General features: G+C 38.3%; 1 protein-coding gene across 6 annotated transcripts; it reads left to right on the top strand.

The window, feature by feature from the left end:
* The first annotated feature begins 11800 nt into the window (after positions 1-11800).
* On the top strand, positions 11801-25502 carry PTGR2 (prostaglandin reductase 2). 6 transcript variants are annotated; one of them, XR_015804434.1, is made up of 12 exons: positions 11804-11868; positions 12570-12828; positions 16655-16723; positions 17902-18020; positions 19047-19238; positions 20160-20330; positions 21241-21450; positions 21866-21987; positions 23167-23254; positions 23350-23374; positions 23989-24028; positions 25282-25502. XR_015804434.1 is itself a non-coding variant. In XM_088167015.1 (11 exons), exons 2-11 carry the CDS (start codon positions 12714-12716, stop codon positions 25344-25346), a joined length of 1191 nt encoding a protein of 396 aa, XP_088023141.1. In that variant the 5' UTR covers positions 11804-11868; positions 12570-12713; the 3' UTR covers positions 25347-25502. The 6 variants fall into 6 exon arrangements, 4 of the variants coding, with proteins under 4 accessions (XP_014724791.2, XP_088023141.1, XP_088023142.1 ...); XR_015804435.1 differs by lacking the exon at positions 12570-12828 and having other exon boundaries at positions 11801-11868; XM_088167015.1 differs by lacking the exon at positions 23350-23374.
* The last annotated feature ends 1571 nt before the right edge of the window (positions 25503-27073 follow it).

Genomic DNA, 27073 nt, shown 5'->3' with positions numbered 1-27073 from the left:
GATAACATTGTTCACTAAAATTGAGAAAAATACAGTATTTGAATAAGCTAAGTGGTGAGCTGAAGGCCACATGGAGGTTCAATAGCTGTTTTTTTAAAGAGCTGCCTGTTAGCTGCATCTGATTTTTTCTTAGATATTTACTGATTATGTTTTCGTACATACTGTGTGAGAGGGACAATTAGAAAATGAACTGATGAATATATGAATATTAGGACCCTGAAAATGTTAAGTACCATAAATTCTTTAGCTCTATTTAGCTATTTATCATCATAATTTAGATAACATAAATAATAATATTACTACCTTGGGAAAAGTCCATGGACTAGTAGCTCTCAACAAGATCAAGAATACTTCAGATTAGTGGAAATGGTTCTGAAAAACATGGCAGGCAAGAAATATCAAGAACTGGTAGCATATGAAAATTTTTAATCCTAATACATATTTTTAATGCTATAATCACTAAATAGTTCAATGGCTACAATTGCAATAGATTTCTTTTCAGAATTTACCTCTCATGCATTACAAGAGTGCAGAATCCTTTAAAGGAACACACTCTGCTACTACCAATGTGTAGACATGTCATTTCCAAAACTCTGGAGTTTTGGAAGTTTGTAGACCTGCTTTCAGGAGCCTACATCAATCCCTGCACCACACTAGTTTCGCAGTGAATGTTTTATAAAATATGAGAGTAGTCCCACAGTTTCTGTGGAATATGTATGCAAGACAGTCAAGAAATTAAAAGATAATTATTCTTTTTGGTAGTAGATACTCTGATTAAAACCTAAGTAGATGATTCTTGGGGAGCACCAAGGGGCTGCTCCCCAAGGGGCAGGAGCCAAGGAGATTTCTAAGGCTGGCAGGGCAGGGCCTTTTCCAGCTAGGCCTGGTCCCACTACACCCAGTGAGGAAGCAGGGCAGGTCAGGGGGACAGTCCAAAACCCAGAACATCAGGCACCTCCATGGGATGAGGTCAGGCCTAAGTTAAGGGGGTAGACAAGTTCAGAGTTTGGGGCCAAGATCAAGTGCCAGGCATAGGCATGATTGCAGTGCAGCTGCAATGTAGCTCAGGCATGGCCACGTGCAAGAGCCTCAGCTCAAAGCAGCTCTCAAGAAAATGTGGCAGAAGCCCCCCATGAGGCTTGTTTTGGGAGGTAACTCCCACTAAAGCTTCTTCTGTCTCTCCTTCCCCAAGATAACTAGCTGTACTTTCTTTAAGATGACTTTGAGCCCAGGCAGATAAACCCCCTAGAAGCACTCAGAGTCCTAACAACAATGAATGAACAAGAAAAGATATACTGACAGCACATACTGCAAAGTAATATTCACAGCTTGCTTGAATTTAGTGTAATAACAGAAATAAAGACTGGAATGTGAAACAATAAGCTGTGATTTTTTTTCTGTCTTTGTATAACATTAATGTTATTTACTAGGAATTAGTATTACAGACAATAATCTAGGCTGTTCCTTTAATACTCCGAGTAAACCAATTTCTTACTGAAGCATGCAGAAGTTAATTAATTCAATCTACAGGCTATTTAATAATATAAAAATATGATTTGCCCATTGACATCAAGAAACTGGTAATAACTAATGGTGCATTGTGTATAAATATTTGCAGGATTCTGTAATATTTGTGTTATGTATTATTTACACGTGCAAGATAGATATATGCATGTATGTATGTACATATATAGAAGAACATCCTTAAAGGCATCTCTTACAGAGAACATCAACTAGGAACTCCTTCTGCACTTCAGTAGCTCATATATTACAAGCAGCAATCTCAAAGCCCATTTCAAATCATTTGACACTTACAGTCATTCAAGGAACTTTCAGCCCAAACAGGTTTTAGTGACAATGACTCAGAACCATTGCAATTAAATTAAAATACATGCTGCATAAATCTAGGGCCAGCAGGGGAATTATAAAGTGAGCATTTGCTAGCACCAGGTTTCATTGACAGCCCATGGTACTCTCTCATGAGGATTCATCCCTTTTCCATCACATAAATAAATTATAGAACAGCAAGGGAACATAAACCACGGTGGGAGACACCAACATGTATAAATAAGACATATGTGACAGGCAGGTACCAAATACGGAGGATAATCTGCAACCACATAATTACACACCTTGATGACCTTATCTGTCCCTCTACTCCTTAATCCTTCTTTTCTGTCTCTGTGCTTGCCTGTGCTGGCAGTTTGCATTGGTGCAAGCCAGGCTGCAGCGTCTTCTGTCATCACCATTACACTGTAGCATTTTTGGTGGATTGCTGTGCAGTTTTTATTTTTCTCAGATTTACAAGCAAGTTGCATCACACTGATTTCCGTGCCTGGACTCCAGTAGTATTTTGGCAGTCTTCCATGATTCCTTCCCCTGAGTTGTGACCTATCCCAACCAGTTGGTCTGTTTATCTCTGTGATCTCTGAATATTCCTTATATTTTGCATAAAGTACATAGCATATGCCATTATAAGGAAAATTAATTCAGTTACTCTCGTTATGTTTATTAGTACAAATCTCATTATGGAGTTTGTTCTTTTTTCCTCCTCTCTTCCTTTTTTAATACAGAATGTGCAGGGCTTTTTTCTTTGCAAAGGGAACCTTAAAAGACTTGTATTCATAGCACAATCTACAACAATTTTTTTCCATTTCTACATCGGGCATAAAACACAATTTCATAGCAACAGCCCTACTTAGAATATGGTATTCCAAGACAGGAATGCTTCCCAAATACAGATATGGTTATATTATGTATGTGATACACTGAGCATTTGAGCATTATTTATGTTTTCTGTTAGCCAACAGAAACACATATCTTCATGGCTGCTACAGGACTGCCAGCCTGAAGAAAATGCAATAATTCCGACAGGAAGCAATGAAGTTTTTTATCAATGTATCTTGGACATTTTGAAAGTACTCTCAAAACCCTCCCCTCCTACACACTAAGGAGGATTTTGCCTCCCTTGCAAAGGAATGCTCCTCCCTCATCTTCCCCCACCCCTGCTCCTGCAGAGATTTCTCCAGCTCCTTGAAGCCACGGTGGACTGAGAAAGCAAAGGATATTATCTGGAGGAGGCTAATGTAACCAAGATCTACAGTAGAAGAACCAGGAATACACATGGATCCATGAAGGCAACCATGGAGAAAGTATTCAAAAACTAGCTCGAGTATTCTGTCTCTGCTGGATTTACCATAGTGTCTGTTCATGTGTACTTCTAAGTTAGTTTCTTTACTCTTTCCTCATATGTATGAGAGAGGCATCCTCCAATATCACTACTGCCTCAAGCAATAAAAGAAGCAATCACTGTCTTGTTCTCAGCAGATCCTCTTCCCCACAAGAAGTTTTCTGAATATGTTATCTTTGTTATGCCACTAAAAAGAGACAGCAGAAATCCCCCATGCTCAAGGCAGAGAGCAGCAAATCCATAGTCCCCTAACTATCACCATAGAATCGTGACATTTGGCTTCACATATCAATGTGCATCACAGAAAGAGTTTCTCAAGAATGGGAAGCGATTCAGGAAATTTGCTTCCAAAAACCACAGGGAGGAAAAAAACTGCCCAACTAAGAAAAATACCAAAACAACTCTTCTCAAAAAATAAAAACCAAACAGAAAACACCAACCACACAGACAACCCCCAAACTTCCTCTTATTTTGAAACTATGAATAGTAAGAAAAGTTACCAAATTATGGGATCAACATTCTTAACATCTGTACCAATAAGAAAACAAATGTTACTGCTGTTCAGTTCAGGCAACTACAACCGTTGGATGTTTGGGGTGTTTTTCCTTTGGGTGAGAGATTAATGGAAGCTCTTGAAACTGGCTGAGGAGCAGAAGACATCAAAAATTCAAAGCAACACAGAAGACAACAAAGAGAACTTCATAACAACAAAACACTGTCACAATTCATTATAAAAGATGATTTTCTAATTGCAGAGTGGAGCTTTGCTGTGCAGGAAGCTCACACAGAAATCAACATGGACATAAAAAATTAGACAATGGAGTTAAACAGGAACTTATTTTTGGGGAGTATTGTTATTAATAATTATAGCTCTCTCCTACTGCATGCACTTCATTCTTAGATTCATCAGCTGTCATTCAAATATCACCAGCAGACCCTCAGCTACAATTCTTCCAGTTTGTTCTGGAGAACAGCATCCAGACTTCATTTCTCTGACATCCAAACAAAATTCTGTCAGGTCATTTCACTCCAAATTGTAGTGCTTGACACAGTGAGAAAAGACTATTTGTAGAAATAATTTCACAAGTTCGCTTGGACAAGTTCACCTATCACAAGCTGCATGATTTGTAGACCTGGTATCTCCAACTACTCATGTATTACTATAATTAAAATACTCAACATTTTGGCCAGAACTAAGACATAGCCTATTTATTCCTGTCAATTAGCATTCATGATTATATTTAAAATTAAGGTGACTTGCAATGTTTGCAAAGCCAGCACCCATTAAGTGCTGTAGTACTGTCTTGCATGGCACACAACAGAAAGCTGCACAAAAACCAGAAAGGCATCCAAACAAGCTCTCATTTCTTCAGTAGATGTAGAAATTATATCCCCAAAATGCCTTGAGAGCCTGTCATTCAGAAATGGCAGAAAGCCTCTTTAGTGCCTAGCAGCTATTCTGGACACAGAGTGTAGTTATAATCTGAAGCCACTTTTGTCAAGCTGCCTCAGCCCTTCCAGTTACCAGTTGTTGCTCACTCTCTAAAAGACAACCCTCACAGTTATTCTGCAGCTGTTTAGCAGAGTGAGAACAGTTGTTGTCCAAGTCTCACATGTTCAATAAAATACTTTATCACCCATGATAATAAGGGCAAATACAGTCTCCTAGAATACAGTAACTGGCACCATTAATTCTGTCCAGGCCAGTTGTGCTTATTATTGATCCCTCTTCTTTTCCTGAGAGGAAACAGCTGAATGTCTCTGCAAATGCTCATTCCTAGGTCAGCAGAATACAACAGCTGATTTACTGATATCATAGTCACAAATAATTGATTGATAACAACCAAGTGCAGTAAATTTCCAAAATGTTCACATACTGACTGGATGAGAAGCTTTCTACTAATATCCAGCAGCTCTGAAACAAGCCCCACACAAAGCTCCAAAAATATGCCTTTGGTTATCTTGAGACTTTGCAAATCTTCATAGTCCTCTTTGACAAACCAGTACTTGCTTTTCAGAAATAGCACTACAGAAACATGATGCTAGTGTAAGAAAAGTTCCTTCAGAAGCAGCTTCCTCCTCATTCATTTTCCTCCTTTTTCACACCTACCTTTATTTTCCTTTCATCACTTTCATCTTTATTTACATCCCAAATGTGTTTTTCCACAGTTAGGTTGAAAGCCACAGCATGGATTTTTCAATTCTATTTGATCAAGGATTAGCATATTAAGGAGACTTACAAGGAAGCTACCCTAGATTTACTATGTATAACTTCACACAGCCCCATACACATCCCTCATATAAACAATTTTTTTCTGTTTCTAGAAGACCTATTTCTTTTTGTGCTTCTATAGGCGATTAGCATTAGTTCTTCTAGTTCTTCTAATTAATGCATTAATTAATGCATTAGGGTGCATTAATTAAAAATACAGAGAAGTTTTCCAATTAAGTTGAATTTCAGTTATGCAAAAGAATAGAAAAACTTTGAAGTATTCTGTTAATATTAGGATTTCACTGTGCAGCAGTCTGTCACCCACTGCTGCCTCTTGCTCTGATGCAGCAATCAGTAGCATTTTCAACAAATGGTGCTCATATGTTTTCTGTCCTTGACTCAGACAGAAACATTTGTCTTGACCATTTGCTGCCAGCAATTTTGATCTAAAGAAACATCTCAGCACAGTTCAAGTTTGATTGTACAAGGATCATTTTGTGTTCTGAATAAGTAATTTGAGCTTTTGTGATCACATTTCTTCTTTCACCACATTTTTCAGGATGGTCTAGTATCTTGGAATCTCACATAATGCAGCTTAGTTTATAACAAACTCAGTTCTTTCTAAATGACGAATTTAGTTTTATTTTCACTAAATGTTGCAAATTTCCATGTACATAGGTTGTGAAACAAAAATAAGGGATAACTTGCATTTAATAACTTTTTTTCAAATCTGGAAGTACATTTTAGACAAACTGGAAAAGACAGTAGTAAGAAGAAATACTTTCAAGGTTATCAGTATTCTTCATTTAAAAACCCTTCGATCTTTCCTGGTTTGAATTACAATTTTGCACTACAAAGCATATACAACAACTACAGGCCATAACAAGAACGTTTTGATTTTAACTTTTCAGTGGTGATGCTGTATATTATATTGGGAAAATCCAAGGTCTTTTTGTTGTGAAACAGACATATCTGAATCCTGAGTATGACAGAAAAAAACATACCTATATTAATACTTGACTGGTTGCAGATTTCAGAGAGAGTACTAGTAGAACCTTCTTTTTTTATGTGTAAATGGGAGATGTCATTAAATGGAAATGGCACACAAGGCAATAAAGAAAGCAACCTCCTACACAGACGTAGGTTGCTTATCTAGCAGTGTGGTTCTAAAATAGAAGTTCTTAATTTCCCCGAGTGTGCTGCAGTAAAAAATGGAAGATGTGATCCTGACATGATACTGCACAGCAGCAAGATCGTTTTCATCTACATTATGCTCGGGTCATTCATATAAGTTATTAAGTAGTTACACCAAAATGGATTTAAGAAACTGTCACTAACAAAATAAAGACAACAGGAAGATCATTCTCTGCAGCAAGCACTTCAGTATTTTGTTTCTTGCCTTAAGGGTGAAGAAAAGGCATAGACAGATAAAGAGCCAAAATAATGAATAAAAGTTTATGATGATCAAACAGTAATAATCAGTATCAGATTAAACTGGTAACATATTGTGCTCATTTTTTACAGTATTAGAGGGTTTTCTAAAATACCAAATGGTTAAAGATCAAGCCCCATATCTATGGGAAATACTTTTGAACCTGTGTTTTCCTTACAGAAATCACATATAAAGTTGTGTTATTGTCATATTATATTTTTCCTTATTTACAAAAGAAGGGTTTTTTTACCTTGAAATGAACGTGATTTTTCAAGATGTGTCCTACAGATAATCTTTTGTATAAACCTATATCAAAATCAGTAGTCTTTATGAGCAAAGTATGTTTACAGAGCAAAGCTTCCTTACCATCACAAAAATTGTTAATGGCAGAGCAAATCCAAATCCTGCCTATGCCCTTTGGCCTGCCAGAACCCACATAAAGGTCTTGAAATGATGACAAAGAAAGATGGGTTGAGAAACTTCCAAGCATGAAACATCAGAAAACTAAGTTTTACCATTAAAAGTAGCAATTGTTTCTTATCTGTATACTTACCTGTACAGATGAAGCCCACTTTGTGATTAGGCAGCAGTTAGCATCAGAAGGCATTAGTCTCATATGACATCTTAGTGTCACCTGCAAAACCTTCCCACAAATATCTCTGCCTCAAGCTAATGCTCAGTCCATAAGTGATACATTGTGGAGTTAGTTTCTTTTTACAAAAGAGGATCTGCACGAATAAAACTTGCAAAAGCAGAAGCAACTCAGAAATGGATGGCATAACTTGAGTTGGATGATAATTTGCTGTCCCCACTGCCTACCTTTTCCAAAATCTTCAGCCAACAGGGAGTTGAGCTGGTAACAAATCACCTTTAAACTGGCTCCACAGCATGGGATGTCACCCTGACATGAAGTCAGCTGAATAGCTCAGTTCAACCTCAGCAGCTGTCTCAAGCTAAAATTTTTCTATTCATATATTGCATCACTTAGGCTGATTCAGAGAGTCACTGCCAATGGCTGCAATGACCTAAGGTGTTTCTATCCTCCCCTGAAGTTACTGCATCCACAGCTTTGCTGCCAGAACAAATCATCTGCAAACTCCTAAGCTATTTTATGCAAACATATGTGGATTGGCTCCAATTACACTCAATAGCACTTCGTGCTGTCGGCTGACATTGCGTCGAGTGAACAGGGAAGATTTCTCATTCCTGGCTCAGCAACAAGGGCAAGAAACTTAACTGAAGTCTAGTAAACTAATAGTTTAGAAAACCAGAAACATCGAATCTACCAGAGATGACTTTGCAATAATTTTTTTCTTACTGCAGCCTAAAATGGTGCTTTAGAATTTTTAGGATAAGCAAACTGGTTTTGTTGTCCAAGAACACAGGGTTCACCAAGTTCTTCCACAAGGCCTCTTTATCAGTGGAGAAACACACCTTTTCTCAAGATACCTTCCTTCTCTGAAGAATAGATTAAAAATATTTCTCTAACTTTCTGTTAGAAAAATGCTTCCCCACAGCAGAAGATGACATCTTACCTTCCTATCACATAGGAGTCCTACTACATCAAAAATAAAGATTTAAATTGTGCTGGATTTGAGTAATGTAACTGAGCATTTCTCTTCACAGATTCCATGAAGGATGTTTCTTGAGAGACCTCATAGACCACTTTTCTCCCTACACACACAGGCTAAAGAATCTGCCATTACTTTGAGCTCATGCATATCCCAGGGAATTTTTACAGCCAAAACACACCTGGCACTTAAGTTACATAAGCAACATCTGCATTATTCATCTAGAGAGATTTAAAGACTACTTATTATAGTGACATTAATTAAAAATAATAAAGAAAAGGCACATATCTGCCAAGAATGAGCTACCCACAAATGTGGTAATGTGTAAAAGGAGAATTATTATGGCATTCTCTAATAAATATGACCCATGAGCCCAGCAAATCCTGGAAATTACATTACTTTGCACTTTAAAACACCTAAGCCTCACAGTGTAGGCAGAAATAAGTTTGTTAAGAGCAGGTAAACATGAACAAAAATGTGGTTTGAAGTCAGCTAGACAGTCAGTTAAAGTTTCCCCCTTAAAAGAGGGGGGAAAAAAAAGGCTCTAGACCTTGATTTTTGTGTTCTATTTTAACTATTAATTTTGGCTTTACTGAAATTGATGGCAATATGATTTTAACCACTCTTAACAAGACAGTTGTTTCACTTTTACACTTTGTCCAAGCTCACACATGATTTTGGGAGCTAATGACTTTTTATTCACAACCCTCTTTTTCCCCCTTTTTTGTTCTAAAAGGATCGAATGGGAATTTTTTTATCTCACCATGTGGTTAAGAAATATTTTTGCTTTCTCAAATTTGCCTGAAGTTGGTCAGAGGACACCTTGAGGATCTGTTCAGTGAAGTAAGGTTCCCCTGAATGACATTCCCTGTTTGGGTAGGTAGGAGGGACTTGTTGTCCATGACCAACCATCTTCCAGCTCAAACACGTAATCCATTTCATCTCTGCCCCGTCTCTGACTGACTTTAAAGCTATCACATCAGTGTTAATTTAATCTTGTTTATAAGTGGTAGCAGCCCTTAATATCTATTCTGTAACAACTATTCCACAATGGCCTGCTTGCATAGGCAGTTTTATTTCACGTGGGGTGACTTTGTGTAGTTTAGTTTGGTATGAGGTGAATCAAAAAAAAGCATTTTTAAAGTAGAAAAGGTATCCACAAGCCAAGTCAGTGCAGAAGAGCTACTGCACTTTAAATTCACACCGAAGTTTATTTTACAATAGCTTCACTTAACAAGTACTTAACAAAAAAGACAAGGGGGGATGAGTGTGTGTGTGTGTACATGACTATAAAGGTTTAACAGCAAACTACAGATGACTGCTGCACCTATCTCCAGGATAACCTTTTTTGTAGAGGAATCACAGTCACTCTGTGCCAGACAAGAGAAAATGGGGTTGTACAGAGATTTTGAAATAGTATTTTATGTGTTTGGGTTAAGGGTCCTAGTGTTTTTTTCATACTTTTATCAAACACCAGGAGTTGTATTGCCATTATATTATACAATACGGGTGTAAAAATTCATGTACATGTCCAATATACAACATATCTTTTGTCTTTCCCCACTTTCCTTTCAATTATTAATAGTCATGAGATACACAACTTCTAAATGAACAGGAAGCTCTCCAGTAATACATTTCATAATATTTTCCTATTTGCTCATGTGGTGACCTGTGACATTGTTTTCTGGAAGAATTATTTTTGTAATTGTGCTGCTCTTTTCTTGCACAAGTAGGAGGCAAGTCAGTGCTCATTCTTTTGAACGCAGGCCTCCTACTCACAAGATGTACCCATTTGAAACTCCGAAGATGATTTCAACCCTGATGACTTGCTTTCAGTGCACTAAACCTGCAATCAGAGCGCCTGTCAGGAGATCAGATGATACAAGTTGGGGAAAAATGTGTATGGAAGTATAAATCCCCTTATTAACATGCCTAATTTTATCCCCTCTAGACCATTCCAGTTCCAATGATGTTATTTCAACTAATGTGAAATGTGAAGTTTTGTATATTATGGTGGAACAAATATAAATCATTCACTTAAACCTGTATTACAGTGCTATAGGTCAAGCTACAACTGAAAGGCTTTGCCTGCCTGTGAGAGGCAGAGTACAAAGTCATCAGAATCATTAGTCTGGAAGAGTTTTTCCAGGCTGAAGCAGTCACTTCAGGATCCACAGTAATTGCCACCAACGCAGTGGCCACTTCACAGACCTGTTTGTCCTTACAGCACAGTGAATCACTACAACATAGGGCGAGTACCCAGAGTAATCATGCCAGGCAGCACCAGGACCTGAGCCTCATCCCAGGAGAGCTCTGGGTTTTGCTACAACCTTTTCTTTTTAAGGTAAGAAACATCTTTGTCTGTATCCAAGCACAGAAATAGCACATTTATAGTAAATACATTATATTGCATACAACAGCAACTTTAGTGGAATTTTAGGAATAGCTATCAAACTCTACATCGCAGCAATGAACAAAATCTCATCCACTGGAACACGTGAGGAGCAAACACCTCCCAGTGTTACACAAAGAAACCATGCCCTCAAAAACTCTAAATGCTTTCTCCCAGTACCTCAGCTTAATAAGGCCAAGTGCCAAATCCTGCACTTGGATTGCAACAACTCCATGCAGCACTACAGGTCTGGGGAAGAGTGACTGGAAATCTGTGTGGAGGAAAAGGACCTGAGGATGCTGATTGACGGCAGAAGGAACACCAGCCAATGTGTGCCAGGTGGCCAGGGAGGCCAAAGGCATGCTGGCCTGTATCAGCAACAGTGTGGCCAGCAGCAGCGGGACCGGGATTGACCCCCTGCCCTCAGCACTGGCAAGGCTGCCCTTGAGTCCTGTGCCCAGTTTCGGGCCCATCACCACAAAAAACACATTGAGGTACTAAAGCAAATGCAGAAGAGAGCAATGGAGGTGGGGAAGGGTGTGGAGTACGGGTGTGATGAATACCTGAGGGAGCTGGGGGAGTTTATCCTGAGGAAAAGACTTGTGGGGGGAGCGATGTAGCCAGGTGAGGATTGGTCTCTTCTCCCGAGCAGCCAGCCACAGGACAAGAGGAGATGGCCTCAAGCTATGCCAGAGGAGGTTCAGGTTGGACATTATTTAGAATTTCCTCATTGAATGGTTTATGAAGCATTAACTGGAATCTGACTGCCTGGGGAAAGGGTGGACTTGCCGCTCCCTGGAGGTGTTCAAGGAACCGTATGTGGCACTTAGTGCCATGTCTAGTTGACAATGTAGTGCTTAGTGAAGGACTCGTCTCGGTGCTGTTGGAGGCCTTTTCCACCCTCACCGAGTCTGTGCGATTCAGAGCTATCCCCCCACAGCCCCTCACACGGCCGCGGCCGGGCTCTGCCATCGCCGCTTTAAGGCGGGCCCCGCCCAGCCTTTCCATGTTTAAGCTGCGCGCGCGTGCGCGCGGGCCCGGGCGGTCTCGGGGGCGCTCGGTCGGCTCAAGGTGAGCGGGAGCTGCGCGCTCTGAGGGGACGCGGCCGTGCCGGGGGCGAGCCCCGCTTCGGCCCGGGGGGAGGCTTGGGAGAGCTCCTACTCCCCTTCCCAAGATTCGTCTCCTCAGGGATTAGCACCCCCTCGCTGCAGCGCAGGCGGGGGCACAGGTGCGGGAAGAGCTGGAATCGAGCTTTACTGAGCCCCGTCTTTACTGAGCGCGTCCCGGGGCGGTGGAGGCGTTGCGGAGCCGAGCCGAGCCCACCGCAGTCCCGGAGCAGCCTGTGGGACTGAGCCCCCCGCGCTGTCTCTGCCCCTCTCGGGTTCTCTCTCCTGGGCTGCTCGCTCTGCACCTTCCGGAGCCGGGAATGACCCGTCTGCAAGGCTCTCCCACCTTTGGCAGCACTGCTTTCTAACTTCCCGGGTCTTTGGGCATACCTGGAACCTGGATAGTCTCTCTGAGGTGGCTCTCACCTGGGAGCCTGCAAACTGCATTATAGGCCTCTCAAAAAACGCACCGGGTGATGCTCCTGCCTTCCTGGGAAGATACAGTGCAAGTACTTACTTAAAAAAAAAAAAGTTCAAGATGTTGTGCCTAAAAGCTTTTAGTTATTTTTTTTGGCACCTAAATCTGAAAAAGTAAAATTTATACATAGATAGAATACAAATGTGTAGATATGAATGTGTATACTTACTGTAACTTTTGTTCTGTAGGTCAGTGAAATCTGAGAAAAAGCTGAAAGATATTAGGCTTCTTGGGAATATAAAAAAAGATGGCTGGATCAAGATCTTGCTGCTATTGTCTTTCATCTGCATCTTCCTTGGAGGAAAGATTGGAGCTTGCCCTCAACTCTTATAATGTGTCAGAAAATCCACAGGAAGAAAACACTACGGGAGAGATTTCTCATCAGAGAATTCAGTGATGTGGCATGGAACATTAGGAAATCTAAATTTATTGGTTCAGTTCATGAAAGTACTTAGCTTCTCATGGCATGCATTCTTCTCTGTTCATGACAGTATTGATTCTGGCTTGCCATTAATTAACATTCATCAAATGTGGAGCTCCTTAGTGGAGCTGGTGGAAACTTTGGTGCTTAATCCATTACATTTGCTTTTCCATTTCCACTTACCTCACCTTGCCAGTTACAGTTATCTCTTCTTTTTTTTCACCAGTCTTTCCCATCTCAGTTTGCTTCTTCAGTTTTCTTGCCCCGTTCTGTTTTGCTCTTCTCTGCTTTACTGGCCGTTAAATTGCTATTCTTGCCATGTTTCTCTGTTCTTACTGATTCCTAGTTCTTCCCATATTTCCTTCCTGTATATTCCTCATTCAGAGTCATTCTTGAAATTTCTTTCCTTGGGTTTCCTTTGAGGATCGTTGCTCCAGCCGTTTTGACATCAGTTTCAGAAGACTTCCAAATCTTATTTTGTGTTTAGATTGCCTGCCTTCTTCCTCCTTGCTGCCTGGGCCTGATACAGGACTACCTGTTTTTCCTTTTGCTTTTGAACTGGACTGTATCTGGCATGGGCTTTAATGACTTGGAAGCAGGTGACTCATTTTGGCAAGAGTATAAACAACTGAAAATTCTGCCTTATGGGCAGTTTCAGAAACAAAAAGTTCTGGGAACCAAGCCCAGGGCAAACAAACTGGTGCATTTTAGCACTGGGTATTTTATTTAACTTTTTTAAAGGAGTTGTCACATGTCTCTGAAGCAGTGGAGAAAGAAAGGAAAGGAGAGACAGAGATAAGAATAAAACTGGGCTAAAACATACTTGAGACTCCCCTGAAGATGCTGCTGTTGTGCTGCTTAATGCTCCTGATGTACTCATAGGGTGGATCAGGTGATTGGCACAGCATGATGATTTTAAAACTTGGAATTTTTACTCTATTTGATTTAAAGAGTAAAATCAACTCAGATTGGTTTTGCTTGGAAAAGCTAGAAAATAATAACTGTGTTATCTTCTAAAAAAATAGTCAAAAATGTCCTGCACACTGGCACTATGTGTGTATTGAAAAGAATTGCATATATGCTACAAATCCCCTTTATTTCACTTTAAAGAAAATCTGTTCTCTTTTTCCAAAAACTTTCCTCACTGTACAGTGCTAAAAAATGGTGCCTCTACTTATTTTCTTTAGTCACTTCTGTATTGTTTGTAATGTGAGGAAAGTTTGATTCTTATTGTGTTATGGTGTTACTGGGACTGTTTGCTTGTATAATGGTGTTGCTGACTTCCACTGTAGGTGCAGTCCTATTTAGAAGGAAATGTCCATCTGCAGTGTTGTATTTGCTGTGGCAGCTGTCATGGAATCAGTGACAATTCAGTTGCCAGTTTCACTTTTTTCCACCCACTCACAGTATTTGGAAGATCTTCAAATTGAATCAGTACATAGGCTCCTCAAACAAAAGCTGTGAAAACAAACTGGGAAATAAACAGTGGCTTTTTTCCTTCAGAATGTCAGGCATTCAAAGAAGTAGTCTAAACTTAGATTGGATAATTTTTCTACTCACATCTTTCCATGCCGCTTTGTATTGCTTTGTCTTCCTTTTAGTACGTTAATATCTTTGATTTTTTCCTTTATATAACTGGGTTTTTTTCCTCTGTATAATCATAGAAAGCAGATATTTCAGGGGTATGTTAGTCACAATAAAAATTATCTTCATCCTCTCTTATTCAGATTGGGGTTTTGTGTTTGCATAATACACATATTTAGTCTCAGGCTAACAAAAACGGAGTCAGCAGTTTTAGCAGTGGACTGCTCTGTAAGGCATGAGCTGTACAGCAACTCTGCCTGCTCTGTGTGGTTTAAGAACAGAGGCTTAAACCCTCAGCCATGGGTATGGGTAGTACATATTGAGGAGTGATATGCCCAGATTTCATGTAAGCTGTCAGGTGCTCTTGGTTTATGTTCACTACATTTTTAACTCGTTGTTTCTGTGCAGAGCAGTTTGATTAGTGGTTATAAACCACAGCTGAGTTGTAAATGTGGGCAAATAATTTACTAGAGTAGGCTTATCCTTTTGAATTATGCTGGACACATCTGATGGTTTATAAAATAGTCGTTGTATTAGCAGAAATTCTCAGATGCTAAATCAATTCCTCTGAGGATAACAATTGTACTGCTTGAATGTAATTTTGTTGGGCAGATGCTATCGGGAAGAATTTGGAGTTTTTTCTGAAAAATATTCTGTTAAACAAATCCAGGGTGATGTGCCCATGATCACACAGGAAGTCTATAGCTGAGTACAGTACTCAACCTAACATCTGCCAGTTTATCCTTCACCATCCATCCTCTTAGGGTTTTACATTATTTATTTTCTAGAGATTGTATCAGCTGTGTGGATAAAAAGATGGATTTTTATTTCACTTTTGAATTGTTAAGTCCTAAATTTCCAGTGCTTATTTTTGTTTATGAACAGTAAGTACTAATTTCATCCAAGTGTTGATTTTTGTTTTTCTTTTGTTGTAGACTGTTGTTCTATGTTGTGTTGTCCAAAGAACTCTGCAGGTCATGTATTTTTCCGTTATGTGATGCTGTAAAGACAAATTTGACATTCATTCCTTGTAGTTTATATTGTAGCATCCTTATGTGTTGAAATACTGGAAAGAAATTTTTAATAACTTTTCCCAAATAAGAAGCTTTTCAAGTTCAAACACAATAAAATAAACCTTGATCTGTTTCTTTAACAAGATACTTGTGTTTTGAGTCAGCTGTATGTTTTAGAGGGGATGGATGGCCAGGGATGTGCACCTTTTCTCCTAATAAATTTTAATTTTTTTTTGGCATTCCAGACTATATATTTCTTGATGGTTTGTGAGTACTGTTATGTAAGCACTGTAGCAGTACACACAGAAGGTTCTGTATTTTGCAATGTTCAAAGAATAAAGATGTTGGATAAGTGGTGATGATGTACTCTTTCTAGGTTCATCTTTTAGATTTGCTCCAGTTTGCTGTTCATGTGAGCAAACTAAACATTATGACAAAGATATCAGCTATCATGTTTCATTCCTTAATGTCCTTTGTACATGTGGAGGTTGGTTATTTACGGCTGTTGGCTGAGAATAGTAGTCACATTTTTATTTTGTATAGATCTGAAAGCATGTGAGGTCATGCTTTTTCTCCTGTTAAATCAGGGTAATTTTCTCAAAAATTCTCGAAGTGAGACTTTGTGTCTCACAGGTGCAAAATCACAGATTTGCAGTCCTCTTTAAAGTGTTGAAATTCAATGAGAAATTTTCCTGTAGAACAGATTGAGTGATGATCTCATTTTTTTTTTTTCATCTCTCGGCACTGCTAATAGAAATAACTGCTTTTTCTTACAAAACATCTTACACAACAATATCTTCTTATCATGTACCTACAGACTGCTATTCTGGTGTGCCTGCCTGCCTTTTATTGAGTGGTACCTGACTTCGTGTGCAAAGCTGCCCCTGTGTCTGTTAGGTGGGAACGGGGTGTTCTCAGTCAGCACAGGAAAGCTAATCAGGCACCTCTTCCTCTGCCTCATAGGACTGGTGATGGTCTTACAAGGGGAATGGGACATTACAGATTTCCTTCTTTCCAGTAGGTGCTACTGTGACATTGTATAAAATCGGGGCTTTAGTAAGATAAACAGGGAAACTCCTTATTCACATGTTTATTTTATGCTTGAGGTTGGTCTATACGATACCTTCCTTGGGCATAGATGCTGAAGTTGGGGAGGTCTGTATTTCATCCCATTTCCAAATTACTGGATACTTTGTCTCATATTCTTATTTCAAGAAAATTTATGTTTCATGCCTTCTAACATTTTCTTTTGTAGAAATCCAGTGTGAAATTGCTGCAAAAGCAGAGATGATTATACAAAGAGTAGTGCTGAATTCACGGCCTGGTATGTATTTCTCTCCACTAAAGAAGCAATGTATTTGTTCTGATTGCCTAATGCTCCAAAATGGTGAGGGTAGGAACAGACACTAATTTGAGATAATGACATTTATATATCCTAATATTGCATGTAGCAATAAAGTTTACATAAAGTGTGTTTATTTATATGTAAATTTATTAATTTCCATTGATATAAATAAATATATTTGTAGTAAATTTATCTACATTTATTAATAAAAGTAAATTGTGTTAATACAGATATATTTCTGTTAAATATATAACATATATTCAAACTAAATTTGTTTAGTCTATATATGCAGATTTCTAAACTGTTGGGTGAGAAAAAAGGGTAAATGTGTAATGTATGAGAAAACCCTAAGTGTGGGGGCTGAAAGTGAAGAAAAATTAGGGAATATGACTTGTTAGTTCTCACATTTATTCTTTTTGCATTGTAAGAGATGTCTAAAATATTTTGTTACTGTTAATTTTTGTTTCCTTGTAGTAAATATTGAATCTTTTGTTCATCTTGCGTTTCAAAGGGTTTCTTTTTAAAGTTTACACTATTGAGGTTTTGTTTGCTTTCTTGCTTATACATTTACCTTGTTATGGATCAGCACAGTATTTTGAATAGTGAGTTCATAAATCTAGTGTAGAAGACATTAAGTTTTGGAGGGGGTATGGTATGCTGCTTAATGCTAAAATAGTTACAAGAGTTAAGAACTATTTTGTGACATGCAATTAAGTCTCAAATAGTACAGCAGGAGCCTGCTCCAGCTGTGAATTCACTCTGACTCAAAATAGGTAAAGCTGTCTGGCTGTCTCAGAGCTGGTGGTTCCAGTTGTCTGATTACTCTGCTGCATGTGGTACCAACCTGAGGATGAAGCCTCCAGTTCTGGGGTTCTTGCCACAGTTCTATGGATGTTTCTGGGTAGCTTTAATGTCAGGAAGTCTCTGTGAAGGGATGCCCTTGCAGCATGTGCAGTGGTTGTAGTCTGTATTCCCTCAGCCTCACTTGAGTCAGAAGAGGCAGAAAGCTGAGAGCAGTTGGTTGCATTTTTACACCTGAGTGAATATATTACCTAATTGATTCTAAAAAGGATTACCTTAAAAAAAGGCTTTCCCATACTGATTAAGGAAAGTTCTATATTGATGCATTTATTTGTTTAATTCTAATATAATTCTAGGTAAGAATGGAGTGCCAGTGGCTGAGAACTTCCGACTGGAGCAAAGTACCATAGCAGATACAGTCCAACCGGGACAAGTGCGTGTTAAAACTCTCTATCTCTCAGTGGACCCCTACATGGTAGGTGATGGACTTAGAGCTAAGCCAGAATTGGTTTTTTAAAATAAATACCTTCAGCTCTGTACCTGTCATCATGTTTAGCACCAAAGTTACCAATTACAGAACAAATATGTGTCTAGTGTAACTTTATGATTGTATTCATTCTGATGGAGTTGTATTGGGGAAGGAATTTGGTATTTATATTCTTGGCATGTATATAGGAACAGGACTTTATTGGACCAGGAAGAGACCGTGAGCCCTGGTATGCCATTACAGATTTGTTTGTATCAGCTTTTTCTGAACTTGGCCTTTTTTATCTTCTTTTTTTCCAGTCGTGCAAAATTACAGAAATCATGTGGTTGGAGAATTGTGGGTTGAAATGGAAGCGAAGGTAGAAGACCCAGACAGACACAGTCTGTAAAAGTTTGCTATAAAGAGAATTCCGATCATTTATTCCCTCCATAGACAGCGATAATACAAAAAAGCCAGTGTAGATTTCAAGAAAGTGCATTGAGCTTGGGAATTAAGGAAAAGTTTAAGAATCCTGAAATACTAGCTGTAGCTACAGGGGAAGCTGCAAAGAAAATACGTCACATTTCAATATGTTTCATTAAACAGATCTCTGTCAGAGATGGTTTACATATATTTGACTGCTCTTCAGTGCACAAGCATGGACTAAATGACTTGTAGGCATTTTTTTTCAATCCTGCATTTCTAGGTTTCCTCCAGTTGAGAAATGGCATTTGTAGGATTCTCATCAGACCCGAGCCTGTCATCATCAGTTGTGCTCGTGCCTTTGAGCCAACATCTCTAGAATGTTGATAACATTGCTGGAGGAGATCAGGATGGTCCATACTCCTCTTGTACTGAGCAAACAAGAGGAAAGAGAGATCTAAGAAAAAATTATGGGTACTTGGGGCTTATTGAGAGATTTTTGAGTAGCCCTTTATGTTTGAAATTCTAAACACATCTTTATCACCCACTCATCTTGACCTGATGAACAAGTGGTGTTCGACCAGAGCCTTTCATTAAAGCCTTGTCTTTCAGCGCTGCCGGATGAACGAGGACACAGGCTCGGATTACCTGCAGCCCTGGCAGCTGTCTGAAGTTGCTGACGGTGGGGGCATCGGGGTTGTGGAGGAGAGCAAGCACCAGAACCTCGCTAAAGGAGACTTTGTAACATCCTTCACTTGGCCCTGGCAGACAGCAGCAATTCTTGATGGAGACTCTCTACAAAAGGTAATACAAATGCAAAGCCCAGGGTGTGACTGTTTTTTTCCTAAATCTTCTTTTTTCCCCCAAACCTCTTTTTTTCTTTTTTTTTTTTTTGTTTTTCCATAAATAGCTGCTGATCACACTATTTTTTTTTTTTTGTGAAAAACAAGCATACCTTATTGAAGCAATTAGTTCTCAAAATGCAGATCAACTCATAGGTGCCAAAATTTGTATCAATTTCTTTTTTTTATAACAATTTTGCTGGTTAACAGACAGGCCAGTATTATTTGAAAAAAAAAATTCCCTGAAGCTCCTTCAGTTAAAAATAACTCTCTTAATTATTTTAATTCTAATAGAACTTCTTGTTCATGAGAGTGTAACTATAAGACATGAAAGGCTTTAGGTATATTTAATTTATTTTTGTAACTTATGTTAGTAAAAGCTTTTTCTTGAGGTTTTACATTCATATTAGAAAGGGTATTCAGTATTAAGTGGAGAGATTTCAATGCATTAGGGATATTGTATTCATTGTTCTCTCATAACAGAAAATTACTATACTTTGAGAATTTATACTTTGCAATAAACTTCTTCCTTTAGGACTCTGTCACTCACCTGCAAACACTATATGTGATGGTGCATTTTTATCCTTTGTGCTAGCATAGGGTTAGTTCACCATTGCTGGAAACTTCTTATCTCCCAACTGCTTTTTAACACTTCCATAATTTAAGTTTCTGTGAGTGACTTTGTTTAAAAAACTTCTTATAAAACTGTAGAGACATAACATTTTTGTACAAACTTGCTAGAATAGAGCTAGAGATAGCTTGTCCCTACCAGTTGTACCTTGCCTGGTAAATACCATGAGGTAGTTTTCTATGCTCAGGTACTCAAAGAGCAAAACCTCACCTTAGAAATAGATGACCTCCTACCAACATTTCTGTTCTGTAGCTGGTTCCACAGCTTGTGAATGGACGCCTTTCCTACTTTCTGGGTGCAGCTGGTATCACAGGACTGACGGCCCTGCTGGGAATCAGGGAGAAAGGACACGTGGCTGCGGGTGCAAATCAGACCATGGTGGTGAGCGGAGCGGCCGGCGCCTGCGGCTCTTTGGCCGGCCAGGTGGGTGTAGGCTTAGGGCATACACACATACTCTGTGAGTGAGTTCTGCCTTCTGAAACATGATGGTTATTAAACATACAGATAAAATCTTGGTAAACATGAGCAGCTATAGCCCCGTGAGAACAGCCAGTTTCACAATTTGGCACACTTTCACTGTGAAAGACTTGGGTATGAAACTCAAGTTTCATTAAATAAGGAGAGGAGAAAACAGATGGTGGTGATTACTTGTTGCTAGCACAAGTAAAATAGATGGTATATATACATGTATTTATTATACATTTATATGGTAGCCTGCCATCCCAACACTGTATTGACTGGAGACATTTTCTTTATTAGAAAATAGTAATGTGGTAAACCCTTTGTGCTGTGTGCCATGACATCCTTTGTGTTTTGAGATTTACAGTCCTTTTATCCTCCTCTGCTTTGCAGAACCTGTTTGCAGTGTGTATGTGCATATCTTCAAATATCTCTAGATATATATACAAACAAAAGCGATATTAAGCAAACTTTAGACGTACTAATAAAGAGAAGCTATGAAGAAATAATGCATGAGCAAATCTATGAAGATTGTATTTAAATCAATTATTGTCTAATTTTCTTTCCTTTTATTAGTTATGTCTAATAACAAACATAGTCTTCTGCAGTTAGTGAGTATGAAAAGATGGCAAATTTTGATTGTACCTGCCTCGTGTGTAGTTGTGAGGAGGGAGTGATAAGAGGCAGTTGTGTTACATGAGATGAGAGTGTTTGCTTTGTGGGGTTTAGAGGGATGGAAATAGCTGTAACACCCCTTAGGACCCCCTTCCTTCCATTTGTACTTTTATGCAGATGAATGATGTAATTTGTCTTTATTGTTTGGGGTTTTTGGTTGGTTCGTTTGGTTTTCTTTTTTTTAACTTTGTGCCTGCAGATTGGCCGTCTGGAGGGCTGCTCTAGAGTGGTGGGGATTGCTGGCACAGATGAAAAGTGCTCCATTTTGGTCCAAGAAATGGGGTTTGATGCTGCTATCAATTACAAGAAGGGGGATGTGGCAAAACAGCTACGTGAACTCTGCCCAGGTGGTGTGGATGTTTACTTTGACAATGTTGGTGGAGACATCAGTGATGCAGTTATAAGTCAGGTGATTATTCCAGCTGTCAAGTTTATTCTAGTAATTCTCTAGGGTCTGCATGCCTAGCTTTCAATTAATTCTTAGTGGAGTCCAGCCTATAATACAGCACAGCAGGCTTTCTACTTCAGTGATCAACTTCAGGTACTGGTCCTGGGGGCCCACAGTAAAATAACAATTTCCTATATTCCTTCTGTTTAGTGTCTTTTTAAATTACACTAGGCTGTATAGCAGTTATTTTTCCACTATTGCCTTGCATTTTTACCTGTTTGATTGTTATAGATTGAATGGGACTGCATGCAATTCTCACACTCTTTTATAGGAGGTGTGGCTAATGAAAATTTAGCAATAATTCTGTTGCATCTGAAAAATTCAGCGTCTGAGACTGAGGAATGTAATTTTTCTCACTTTATGCTGTCCCAAACAGATGAATCAGAACAGCCATATCATCCTGTGTGGACAGATTTCTCAGTATAACAAAGACGTGCCTTATCCCCCTCCACTGCCTGCTGACATAGAAAAAATACAGAAAGAAAGGAACATCACAAGGTATATTTCTCCTCCAGAACTTGTGACCAGTTCCAGGTAGATTGTTCATATGATGTCTGGAAGGTAATCTGCAGTAGCTACTTGTAATTGAAACAGAATGTTGCCATGCCTGAAAAGGAAAATATAATCATGATATCAGTAGATCCTTTCCCTTACATTTGTCTTTATCAGCATAAAACTTGGGAAAGCTTGTTGTTATATAGAATCATGGATGTCAGTTGTTACATTTTGTTTGAGGTTGCTTGATTTAGTCCTGCAATCCCTGACAATTCTTTAGTACAAGGGAAGGTGTTGCTATAGTTCTGTTCTCAGATGTTTTGCAAAGTGCCTTCTCTCAAAATGTTGTAGTTCAGGCATAAAGATGCATCTGATGCGATGATTTTATTGAAATTACCTTTTTAGTATTTGAGGGTTTATTAGATAGTGGAACTGTAGGTGTGACAGATATAGATGGGTAAAACATTTTTAATATGTTCTGACTCTGGGAATTGCTGAATTTCCTCTTAGGATTCCGATGAGCTAAGGCAGAGATTAGGAGGAGAGTCTTAGACTTTTCAGTCATTGCATTATGGGACATTTGGGAGACTTGATTTCTGTGCAAATCAGTTCTCTCTCTAATTAAAATATTTTCTTGTCCCTGTTATGTTGTCTGCTCTTTAAAAAAATGGATAAAATTAGTAAAATACACCATGCATAGTAGAATGCAATAGAGAATTTAGTCAGTATATTCCTGCAAGTAATTATAATTTTTGATGATCATTTCTATTTCTCTGTTGCTATGGCAAGCTGTGATAGCAGGATATGCAGAATTGTGGGGAGCCTGAAAGTTGTCATTCTCACCATCTAGTTGCAGGATCGCTAATTATTCTCCCTACCACTGAAAAAATAAAAAGTAAAAAATAATTTGAATTTGCTCACATTTTATGGATATTTACTTATTCTGGCCATACTACTTTACTACTGGATTTTTATTACTCTTCTTTCTCTGATACTTGAAGAAAATTATCTAAACTGATGTTACTGTCAAGCTCCCACTGCAGGAAATTTGAGCTATATTTCTTTAATTCGTGCTCATAACCCCTCAGTTTCAACAAGGCTGTTTCCTGAAAAGATTTTAAAAGATTCTCAATTACATTGACCAAGCTTTCTTAAACCAAAGCTCATTCTTTTCTTTCACAGGGAAAGATTCTTGGTGTTGAACTACATGGACAAACAAGAAGCTAGTGTATTACAACTCTGCCAGTGGATCCAAGAGGGTAAATTGAAGGTGAGAACTTCTAGGTTTAATCTGTGGCCTTTGATACTGTTTCCTACTACAAGAGGACTAATTTCTTTGTCTCTGACTCTCTTACTGTGCCTCAGGATTGAACAGACCTTTTAAAAATGTGTAAGTATAATTATAAGCTTGGTAGTTCACACTGTTTTAAAAGGTGCCTGCTGAGGATGGTCTGACTGTTCTATGACAGACTTCTCTGATTACATGCTGCTCATGTCTGTATTCTTTGTTTCAGCATAGGGTGCTGAAAAGTGCCTTTTTACTTAAAGATTCAGACTTCCAAAAATAATGTACGTTCAAATACCTGAGGAGTCAAGTGTCCTGAATGGTTTTGAGGATCTTGTTGGAAATTTTCCTTCAAGCTTTATAATCACCATTTATTACTTTGTAATGAGTATATGCTTAACCATGATTTCCTGTGAGGTCTGTCTGAATTACCTTTTATTTCTTCATGTGGCCAGTAATATTCCTGGGAAAATACCAGGACATTATATTTTGCTAGGGGTAGGGATCTGATTGAAGAATTAAATCACCTGCAAATTTATCAGAAAATATTCACGCCTCTCTTGATGAAGGAATTTGGTCCAAAAAGTTCCCTGTCCATTGCAGTGAGAAAAGTCTTTAGATTTTGGTGGTTTCTATGGCAGATTCTTGGCATGTTTCTAAGAAATGTGAAGTGCTGCTCTTGTTTGAGGAAAACTGAAAGGACTTGTTTGCATTGACAGGTCAGAGAGACCGTGGTGGAAGGCTTAGCAAACATGGGTGGTAAGATATTTACATCATTTTTCAAGAATAATAACCTGATTATATACAATGACATTAGAGGTTAACTACCTCCTTTGTTTCATTTGTATTTTATCAAAAACACTATTTTTATGTTATAATAAATTTTTTTACTAATTATTAAAATGTTCTGTAAGATAATTATTGTATATTTAAAAATCATTGAATATAAGTTTAGATTTTTTTTTGGTTGTTGTTGTTCTAGTATTAAGGGGAATTTATTCTTAACTGCTACCTTAGCAGCTGGTGATAGTCATCCTGATCTTAGAGGTTTAAAGTGCTGTCCCTTACTTTGAATTTGTGAGTAAGGAAATGCGTTTTTTAAATCCTTGAACTTTATATTTTTAAAAATGCAATATCTAACAGAGATTGTTATTGGATTTGCTAACAAAAAAAAAAATGAAAAGTACACATAAGAAAGGGCAAAGCATATTACCCAAGAAAATGGAAATTAATTTCTCTTAATAGAACAAAATGTTCTGTAGACCATTTAAAGTATCTGTAACAAAATGTTGTAACAAAAGAAATAAAAAATGAAGGGAGTCTGGTGACATGAGCTATGTGATCCAAGATATGTTGTAAGAATACTTCCCTTTCAAGGAAGAGGGAGGAGTATGATTTAGTCCATAAGATTGAAAACCAGTAGAATTAAGTGATAACTAAATCTTATAGATTTCAACTCATTCTAGTCATTGCTAATTCCTCCTTACTGGTATACATATGTATTTTGAAGTAACTTGGTCAAATACATCAGTCATATATTATACTTTCCTACTTTGTTTACTCAAAGGTATATTCTTTTGTACCAGCTTCTCCCACTATTGTGCAATATTTTAAACCTTTCCTTTCACAAATGTTTGTGTGACCCACAGCAGTTGTGGGCTGTCCAGTAATGCCTTGTCTCTCTTTGCTGTTTGCATGACATCACAAAAACAGCAAATGTAGTTGTTAACTTGTATAGGATCAAACAGTTGCTTACAGATACTTTTTTAAAATTATTACATAAAGTTGTCCTTACCAATTTATTACAGGCTAGCTTTTTTTTTTTTATCTTTTTAAATCCCTCTTCTTAATTTAGCACATCATTAAGGATAATTATGATTAGGTCCAAGGTGGTATCTCTCCTTTTTTGGGAGCTGCTTGATATATTTGTTTCTACCATTTTTGATTTTTTTGTTAGAAACGACTTGGCTTGTTTTGCTTGGCACTAACTTATTTCATTATTTCTCTTGAAGCTGCATTCCAGTCCATGATGAGTGGAGGCAATATTGGAAAACAGATCGTCTCAGTTTCAAAGTAAAATCAGTGGTTCAAGAAAAATAATTGCATTCTGTCTCTAACAGTGGGCAAATTTTTACTTACACTAATTTCCATTTCTTAAATGAACCATTAGGTTGTTCTGTATGTACTGAAAGCAGAGATTTTTGGATGCTAATAAATTAAATTGAACTGGAAACAGCAATGCAATCATTTATACTTGAAATGAGTAATACGTTCTTGACGTGATTTTGACAGTTGCCACCTACACTTGCAAATATTTAATGGGTGTGGTTTGAAAGAACATCCTGTGTTGTCCCAAGCACGGGCTCATCACCTGGTTGGTGTGTGACAGCATTTCACACACCAAGATGAGGAGTTCCTATTTCTTTATTGTATTCTGTGCAAACTAGGAAATTAGGGGGCAATCCATAAAAGTGTGGCTCATCATCATCAAAACTTTACACTATTTGCACATTTTAGCAAACAAAGTCATCAGCATTTACTGGTTACAATTGATATAGCTTTTTTATTAATTAGTACTCAGACCCTTATTTGTCAGTTCTAGCTCTTGCTTCTCATGCTAATTATTCCACGTGTGCACTTCTCCCTCCCATTCCATTTGGGGATTTGGGGATCTGTTTTAACTTGGTGGTAAGGGAGTTGGTGGTTGCCATCTCCCCTGCCAGGATTACTTTCCCCCCAATTACTGCTCAGTGCTGCTGACTTCACTCTGGGGCTCTCGTCCAGACAGCCATTTATTTTGGGATTCTGTTCCTTTTTTCTTAAAACAAAGCATTAGCCATGACTACAATTGCTTAATCATAACTGCCTAGCTATAGCTACTGATGAACAACAAAAAAGCTGCAAAGTTTGATTCAAATCTTGAGGGAGTAAATATCACAATATTTGCTGAAGAGCTACTCCAGAGTTAGCTCATCCCTGGCACTGTAAGTTGACACACCTTCCAGGAGTCGTCTAAACAGTTATTTTTCACAACTGGAACAAAATATGATAAAATTATAACATTCCCAGCACTATTATTTTGATAGGAATTGCTTAGTAATCCACACAAGTAAGGAGTCTATTAAGAGCTGTGATGTGAGGGGTGATTCAGAGTGAGATCATGCTGAGATACTGATTCCTTACCATAATAAAGGCAGCTTGATTGCAGTAGCATTCCGGTAGTTAGGTAAGCTATGGAGGGCAATACAGGTTCTAGCAGCATTAGTCAAATGTTAAGAGAAAAAGATAGGGACAGGCAAAGTAAATCTCACCCTGATATTCCCAGTGTTTACTGTTCTCCCAGAAGTGTTCCTTTGCTTGTAAATCCTGGTTCATGTCACCTCTTAAAAATAAAAAGCCAGAGGGAGAAGATTCTTTAAATCAAGTGCCATCAGTTATAAAAAATACTGATTTTTTTTTCATCTTGTCCTAATTTCTTAATATTTATAATAGCATGGCTCTTCAGTTATCATATATTTTCTACTGTGAGAGGTGTCATTTAACAAAGGGTGACAAATAACTGGTAACAAAAATCCAGTCTGCTTTGGAAGTCACTTTTCATGGTAATTAATCCACATGCTCAATCTTTCTCTTCTTTTGGGTTGGTGGGTTTCCCATGTCAGAATTACTTTTATCCAGTCAGATCCAATTTCAGCACAGTTGCTGAGTTGTCTTTATTAGTTTCTTCTTTATCTTGGGAGTTCTGCTAGATGTCCTCGTGCCCTGTAAACTCTGCATTCTTTGTGTCCTCTGTCAGTAGTACAT

The sequence above is a fragment of the Sturnus vulgaris genome, chromosome 6 (genome assembly GCF_052056855.1).
Source record: "Sturnus vulgaris isolate bStuVul1 chromosome 6, bStuVul1.hap1, whole genome shotgun sequence".
Taxonomy (NCBI): Eukaryota; Metazoa; Chordata; class Aves; order Passeriformes; family Sturnidae; genus Sturnus; species Sturnus vulgaris.
The sequence above is the reverse complement of the archived record's forward strand: the minus strand, read 5'-3'. Positions and strand labels throughout refer to the sequence as shown.

Bases quoted from the DNA above. Each gene is read 5' to 3' on its own strand.
- PTGR2 (XM_088167015.1), top strand. From the start codon at position 12,714: ATGTGTCAGAAAATCCACAGGAAGAAAACACTACGGGAGAGATTTCTC. The intron at 16,724-17,901 runs GTATGTATTTCT...ATATAATTCTAG, and splicing joins AGTGCTGAATTCACGGCCTG to GTAAGAATGGAGTGCCAGTG. The intron at 18,021-19,046 runs GTAGGTGATGGA...CTTGTCTTTCAG, and splicing joins TCTCAGTGGACCCCTACATG to CGCTGCCGGATGAACGAGGA.